General features: G+C 52.5%; 1 protein-coding gene and 1 pseudogene across 1 annotated transcript in view; both read right to left on the reverse strand.

The window, feature by feature from the left end:
- Nucleotides 1-615: 615 nt before the first annotated feature.
- On the reverse strand, nt 616-920 carry LOC105000358 (annotated as a pseudogene).
- A 2,847-nt stretch (nt 921-3,767) lies between these two features.
- Nucleotides 3,768-8,069, reverse strand: part of TRIM65 (tripartite motif containing 65) — a 5,443-nt gene continuing 1,141 nt past the window's right edge. The window contains 5 exon segments of the mRNA XM_010856505.1: nt 3,768-5,728; nt 6,305-6,370; nt 6,510-6,684; nt 6,770-7,003; nt 7,240-7,335. Coding sequence (XP_010854807.1) covers nt 5,049-5,728; nt 6,305-6,370; nt 6,510-6,684; nt 6,770-7,003; nt 7,240-7,335 — 1,251 coding nt within the window. The 3' untranslated portion in view covers nt 3,768-5,048.

Genomic DNA, 8,069 nt, shown 5'->3' on the forward strand with positions numbered 1-8,069 from the left:
GAAGTTGCTTAGTCGTGTCCGACTCTTAGTGACCCCATGGCCTACAGCCTACCAGGCTCCTCCATCCATGGGATTTTTCCAGGCAAGAGTACTGGAGTGGGGTTGCCATTGCCTTCTCTGTGTCTGGCTGCAGTATTGCTTAAAAAAAAAAAGTCAAGCAGAAACAAAAACAAACTGCAAAGGCAGTGGAACAAACAATAGTACTCAGCAAGCCAAGCTTAGCTTTGCTTGACTCTCTGGAAAAAGGAAATGGGAACCAAGCCATATCCCACAACAGCACTTCTTCTTTATGCTACTGATGTACTTTATTTTTTTTTGTTATTTTTATTTTGTTTTTCTTTTTTTTGATGTACTTTAAAACATATGCATTTATTTCAAAATAATATATCTAGAGTATCTGAAAAATAAACAATTTAGTGAGGTGTATAATAAAAGCTGCAGTCCTGTATCCCACCTTTTTCAGATTCTGGGTTCCATGGACAACTAGGTTCAACGCTTCTGTCTCTTCTAGCACTTACCTCCATATGCCTAAAGCACACGGGTGTGAGCTTGAACATCTGGATGTTTGTGCTTGTATTTCTGGAGATTTTGATATCCAGATTTTTTTTTTTGATATCCAAAATGTGTTTATTGGGATGCTTTCCCACGCGTTCTGATACAGGGTACTTTCAGTGTTGCTTCTGTCTGAAGGAGCATCCTCCTGGAAGGCTTGCTTTTCCTCCTGTAGGCGGTCAGAGAACAGTGGAGCAACCAGCACACAAAACTACTGTTTGTGCGTGGCTAAAGCTGTTGGTGATTTTATAGCATCCTGGGCATCTCACATCCATGAAATAGGAATTGGAGCTCTGCACGAGGTGCTTCTGCTGGGGTTTCCTCTCCTCTTCTTGAGAGGGACAAAGGAGATCCTTTGCAAGAGGCATGTTCTCATGGCAAGGTCGTCACTGTCAGGAAGCAAGATCTTGATTCCTTATCATTTCTCCTTTATGTTAAATTCCCCATTGCTTGGATCCCGGGGCTTCCCTTCCCTTCATTGATTTATTTCTTTATTTTTGAAAATTACATCCTCTGGGAGTTTCCTGGTAATGGATGCGGAAGTGTCTGCAAATGTCTTTGTTCAGGCTTCCCCATGATTGACAGTTTGGCTGGGTATGGAATTCTGAATAGAAATCCTTTCCTCCCTCAGAGTCCCAAAGACCTGGCTCCATTGTCTTCTAGTTTCCAGCCCTGCGTTACTTCAAGACACATTTCCTAGTCACCACGCTGCTCCTTTCCGTTCCTCCCTCCACAGGCAGGATAGCCTCTGATTCTCTTTACCCCTCCCCTCTCTGGCCTCCAATCCACCAGCCCCAGAGGTCCCTGTCTTTTAAAATCTCTCCCGCCCTTCCCTTCTCTTGTTCTGTTCCTATGCACACCTGCCGGGAGCCAGCACGGGAGTCCCCACCCATAACAAGGTTATGTGGGAGAGTTCTGGTGGGCAAGGCGAGCCAGAACTCGAGGGGTGCCCCTCTGGGTCTGCCTGAGCGTCTACCCCAAAACCAGAGTCTGTCTGTTTTACTGCTTCATGACTTTCACCAACTCCTCTGACAGTCACGGGGCGGGTCAGGGGGGGGCTATCCCCGACCACCTTTTCTCTGAAGGAAATCAACTTAGAGCTCTAGCTAATTAGCCTCCTGGGCATAATAGGAGTGTTTCAATCCAAACCCCTCAGATGGTTCTCTAACTTGCCTGACAGGCTTACCCGGGCTCCTACAGCTATGCATACGATTGTTTACAGTCTCCCAACTGTGAGAAGCACGGGAAGCGTAAGATATTCAAATAGTATGGAGCCTCTCGGAGAGTTAGAAATTGTCAGAATAGAACTAGTAGAAGATTTCATTGTTGAGCCAATGCTTGCTGCCAAGTTTCCACATCTCCTGTATTGTATCCTTGGAAGTGTATTAATTAATATAGTTGGTATGTAGAAAAAATAAGTAGTGGCCTTGGTGTTAACAACTTTAGATCTTAAGGTAATAAATTCTTTCCTTTGTTGTAAACCCACTGCACCTCTGCCCTATAGGAATGCAACTTTTCTAACACCTTCGGAGGATGGCGCCAAACTTTAAAATGATTAGTCTTAGAGAAAGTAAGTCTTATGGTTGACAAACCTTTATCAGAGTCATAAAATGTTAACAGGCCTTCTGGCCAGAAGATGATGTAAATCACCTAAACCATTTGTATATGATAAGTTTGCAGAAGAGAAACCCTGGTTTCGATAAGGATCAAAGACTGCTGACTTTGCATGATTTCACACCCCCTATTATCCTCTATGTGCAACTTAGGGTATAAAAGCCCCTGTTGAAAATAAAGCTACAGGCCTTGCTCACTGAAGCTTGGTCTCCCCATGTCGTTCTTTCTCTCATCTTCTGGCTGAATTCCCATCTGGAGCGTGGAGGCTCATCAAGCCTACTAATTTTGCCTGGGCTTCTAAGATCTGACCGGGGAGGCCTTAATGTCTCCTCTCCTTCAGGAGAACGGGAGGACACCTGCGGCCTGCGTAGGTGGCGCAAATTCCTTGTCTTGGAATTTTATTGGTTTTCCACGTAAACCAAGTTATTCAGCCTCTTTTCTCCACTGAATTTCTTCACTGAGCTATCCCTATTTAACCGCTCTTTGTATCTTTAATTAACATTTAAATAAGCTATTGTTTCCTGATCGCCGACGCTGTCCCCCCTTCAAATTCCCTGGATCCACCGGGGCTGGACCCCGGCACCCACCCTCCTGATTCTGCCTCAGAGATGCCCAGAAACTGTGAGGACTGGAGCAGAGATGCTGGAAACACTCCCAGGCTCATCAGATGAGTCCCCTTTACAAATGTTATGCCCCGGAGTCCATGTTTCTTTCTCCCTCTGCACCAAGGCATTTTTCCTGGTGACGAGGTGGAGAGTTGTTAGAATCAGCAGGGCTGAGAGAATTTAATCTGAAGTAACTGTCCAGGAGAGTTAATTCTCGCCCTCACACTGGCATGGGAAGCACTGCTCCACAGCACTCTATGGAGTTCATATAAATATGAACTTCCCTGGTGGTCCAGTGGTTTAGACTCTGAGCTCACAGTACAGGGAAGTGGGTTCAACCCCTGGTCAGGGAACTAGGGTCCCTCATGCCACATGGCATGGCACTCGCCCTCCGCCCCAAAAAGGCAGTAGTGTCATGTAAACAAAAGTTAGTGGTCACAGTATAGAACATTCCCACAGGACAATGTGGAAAGGATCAACAACTCAATAAAAAAGTACATCCATAGATTAAATGACCCAAGACACTCTGCACTATGGAAGCAGAGAAGGGGCTGTTCTTCCTGTCTCTGTCCCTTTTTCTGTGGGCTTGGCTAGCTGGACATTTGTGTAGGGGCTCTGGCATCAGGAGGGATGGTTAGAATCTGTCCGCTTGGGGTAGCCAGTGATAATGGCTACCTGGCCAGCCCAATCCTGTATCTACCCTCCTGGGGCTTTCAACTCCTGCTGTTAACCCAGCTGTCAGAGTGTCACACAGTCAGACTGTCACACTGACTGTCCAGGCTCAGAACCATCTTACCCTGTTTGGGGATCTCCCCACCTTAGGAATCTTTCTGGAAGCTCCTTGCCCAGGTTGCACAGATGAGAGGCCTGGCCCTGCCCTTAAACCGAGACCTGACGAGTGAGGCCACAAGGCGGAGTCTGCAGCCGCGGCACCAGCAGGGACCAGTGACAATGTGGGGAGGGAAATCTGTCTTATAGAAATACAAAAATATTTTCTAATTTTTGGAGTGTTTTTGCATGTTATCTTTTTCTAAAAAAGTTTTTATTGTCAAATACACACGAGTCTATAAAACATGCACGTACAGTGTAAAAAATTAGAAAGCAGACACCCTTGGGACCACTACCCTGATCAAGAAGCACTTTCTTGTACAAAATTACTGCTCCCCAATGACCCAGCACCCTCATCTCCAGAAACACAAGATAAAACATGTACAAGGACCTGCAGGGAAACATGTTCTGAATGGCAAAATCCAAAATCAAAGGAGCGGGAGCTGTGCTGGCACCTACACTTGATGCCCACAACCCGGGTAGGGATGAGGGGAGAATGATGGCAGCTGAGGCTCTGCCGTGACGATTGGCTGGCGGCCTGGGGGGCAGGAGTCAGTTGGCCTGATGCAAGGTTTCTTCATTTCGGTCCCTTGTATAAGAATAAAATCTTCAAGTCTCCATTGTGTCTCTGTTGAGTGATTCCTCTGTAGGGAATGCAGCCCACGTACAGGGTAATAAATATGGCCAAAACTTCCGGCTCAAAAATCGTCATCTCAAGACTTCCCTGGCCCAGTGGTTAAGACTCCGACTCTCCACTGTAGGGGGCAAGGGTTTGATCCCTGGTTGGGGAAACTAAGATCCCACATGCTGCAGGGTGTGGCCTCCTCCCAAAAAGTCATCACGGCCATATTTTTATAGCCCCCAAATAAAACATTTTGAAGTCCAATAATGGGTAAACAAATTCTGATTAGAATTTGGCTTTGTCATTAGGATGACCATTTAGGTTGCGTCATTCAGGGAGAAAATTTGAACAATGTGGAAAATGCTTATGTTAAATAAAAGATGCAGAAAAACACAATTGTTTATAGAATATGAGCACAGGATGTACAAAGTAAAAGAGAAGATGAAAATATACCAAAATGTGAAGGAAAATAGAAAAGAGATGAGGAGGGAGAAGGTAAAAATCAACCTTCTCAAGACTGCCTCTAGGAATCCTCTGTTCCGAGGTCTACACTGTCTTGGTAGGAGGTAAACTGGTGTTGCCCTGTAAGTGACTCTGTCCCGCTATGGTGTGTCCTGCCCTGCACGTGCGCTCCTGCAAGACCTGGGCACTGCGCTGGTCTCTGAGGTCCAGGCAGCTCTAGAACTGGGCTCCCATCTTCCTCCCTTGAGGCTCGCCCCCTTCAGAGAGGAGGGGAAGGTGAACTCCAGTTTGGAGGCTTCCTCCCACCTCTCTCCAAGTGGCCCAGCCAGCTCCTGAGCTGGTCTTCCAGCCAACAACTGGTCCCACTAGAGCTGTGGCCTCAGGTCCCCAGGGGAGCAGCTGGGGCGGTTCTGGGGCCCATGGGAATGGTGGCACCTGGCCACCGGGGTGGCACTTGTCCCCTGCCTTCCTCCGCTGAGCCCCGAGGCCTCTTCCTGGAGCCCTGGAGGAAGGGTGGCCTCAGGCTGATGGCACAAGGTCAGGGTCCGACCCTCGAGGAGCCAGAAAATGGGGTAGAGGGGCCGGGTGAAGATGGCATGGAAGGTGTGCAGGGGTTGGGTCTTCGGTTCCAGGCTGTAGAAGGTGAGGCAGCCAGAGGCCAGGTTCAAATCCACGCCCAGGAGCCGCCCTGACACGACTGGGAGGCGCTGGGCCTTCCCGTCGTGCCAGGCCTGGGTGCAGTCCTCCTGAATGCAGAGCCCCCAGGAGCTGGGCCCGCGGCCGATGTTGTCCGTGTGGGGCCCCTGCCTGCGCCTCGTCAGTTCCGAGTAGGCGACGCCCAGCGTCACCGAGTGGCTGGACGCACGCACCTCCCAGTAGTGCTGCCCGGCCTGGAAGCTCTGGGCACACTGCACCTGCCAGAGCTCGAAGCTGCCGGGCCCATCTGGGCCCCGGGGCTTTAGAAGGTGCTTTACCCGCTGGTCCTGCTGGGACAGGTAGAGGTGGCGGTTGGCGCTGACAGGGTCGAAGGTCAGGTTGCGATAATCTGTTGGGCAGAGGCAGATGGAAGGTGATTGAGCAAGGGTGCCTGCGTCTAGCCATCACTCTGTTGTCAGAGGGGACAGACAGCAACTGAACTTCCATCGACGGACCCCCAGATATCTGCGGGGGTCACTGGAAGCTGAGCAAACGCGGACATCCTCTCAGCATCTGATCCTCCACGCGACCCCTGAGGTGGAACCTTCCATCGGCCTCATTTCACAGATGAGAAAACTGAGGTTCAGAAAGCTAACTTCATAGTGAGTGGAAGAATCGTGGTCGATCCCAGGTTCGTGCACCCAGAATCTCCTTAAACACTACACTCGCAGCATGTGTAAGAGGTGTGCACCCTGCAACAGGTACATGGGGGGGCGGGGCCAGGCCGGCCCCAGGGAGGGGCGTGAAACAGGTTTCCTGGACAGAATAGTCAGGAAAGAGTAGGTGCCCCCCGACACATACAGAGGGCACACACATGTGCTCACAGTGCACACATGAACACACACATACCCACGTGTGCATACAATGCACTCACACACATATGCTCACACAGGTGCAGACACACGTGTGCTCTAGGCCTTCTTACTCTGCCAGAGTCTCCTCCTCAGTGGACACACTGGGCTCAGGACTGGTGCCAGGGGACCTGGGGACTCTATGGAGCAAAGCAGGGTTTTAGGGGAGTCATCAGGAGGAGCGCTCATGGGGGGCCAGGCCACTGACTCCTTTCCCACTCCCAGTGGGAGGGACAGCTGGGCCCAGAGGGGCAGGCAGAGGTCTGGGATCAGCCTTACCCACAGAGCCCAAGTCAGCGGCTTCGGTTGGTACTCCGGAGTGAGCCCCCTCTTCCAGGAGGAGGGCACACAGCTGGCTCAGTGACTCCTTCAGGCCGCCCAGCTGCTGATCTTCGTCCCACTGTGGGAGAGTCAGTGGCCCGAGAGGGCCTGGGGGCACCAGTTGCTGTGATTCCTGAGCGCAGGGGACAGCTGCAGTAAGCCTGGGCACAAAGGGCAGGCGCACCGGCCCCCCGGCCCGCCTCCCTGAGGTCTGGTACCTGGAGGAAGGTCCAGTCATCCAGATGCTCTAGGAGGTGGCGAATCCTTCGATCACAGAAGGACACGGCCTCCAGGTGGCCCTGTAGGCGCTGTTTCTCCTGCTGGGCCTGCTCCAGGGCCTGGGTCTTGGCCACATTGATGTCCCTCAGAGCCCTGACCCGCCGCATCTCCAGGGCCTGCAGCAAGCGGCTGAACTTGCCAGAGATCACGGAGGTCAGGGTGCAGGCTGAGTTCTGGGTGGGCACAGGAGGAGCTGAGGACAGCTAGGGCCCTGGGCTGCCCACTGGGCTGAGGGGTGGGGAGCCAAGGTCTCTCTGACCCCCGCCCCCCGGCCCTTCATTTCCTGATGCCGGGAGGCATTTTCAAGGTAGCTCACACCTACTGCCCAGTGTCCCAGGGGCCGCCGGTGGCCGCCTGAAGGACACAGCACAAGAACACGTTGGGGGTGGCGGGGGGACAGGCCTGGTACCTGGATCTGGCTGCTTCGCTGCTGCAGCTCCTGTAGCTGCCTCTGGGCCTGGGCGGCCTGCTGCTGGGTGACCTCCAGCGTGGCTCTCAGCTGGGCCTGTGGGCCCATCGGGGGATGAGTGACAAGAGGGAGCCAGGACTGGCTGTGAAGCCCCCCTCAGCCAGTCAGCAAGCACCTGCAGATGCTCAGCCTCCCCTGTGCCACCCGGGTGAGGCCCGCACACAGGGCACCAGTCTTGGTTCTGAGCCCTGGGGGAACTGGGTCAGGGTCCCAGGGAGGCCTGGACAAAGCCCCTGCCCTGCGGGGAGCAGAGTGGTGCCCAGGTGGTACAGAAACCTCAGGCTGAACACGAGCAAGACGGCTGCTATATCCTCAGGACTGCAGGACGGCACCCCCACTAGGACTTGGGGCCCTGCACCCGGTCAAGAGCCTGTCTTGCTTCTGCTCCTCCCGGCGACACCCTGAAGTGAGGGACCCATGTTATCCCCACTTCACAGAAGAGGAAGCAGGTCAGGGAAGTTCATAACTTGGCCAGGTCACTGGATTTTCCCAAGTGCAATGCTTGCGTCTCGGTCCGAGCCAGAGCCTCCAGCACAGTACAACGTGCTGGAGGTAGGAAGGGGCAGGGCAGAGTTTCCTGGTTCACCCTGACTCTCCCCCAAGGGCGCACAGTCCTACCCTCACACTCCAGCATCACTGCCCCTCTCGCTAGCCAAGTTCTAGCTCCTTCAGTGCTTCTGCCGTCCAGCTGCACCACCTAGTCCTCCCGGCAAACTTCCACACCCCCTGCACTGTATTCAGCCCCCAAGGCAGTAACCTCTTGTCCTGAC

This window comes from Bison bison, unplaced genomic scaffold, assembly GCF_000754665.1.
Source record: "Bison bison bison isolate TAMUID 2011002044 unplaced genomic scaffold, Bison_UMD1.0 scf7180017864371, whole genome shotgun sequence".
In the NCBI taxonomy this organism is placed as follows: domain Eukaryota; kingdom Metazoa; phylum Chordata; class Mammalia; order Artiodactyla; family Bovidae; genus Bison; species Bison bison.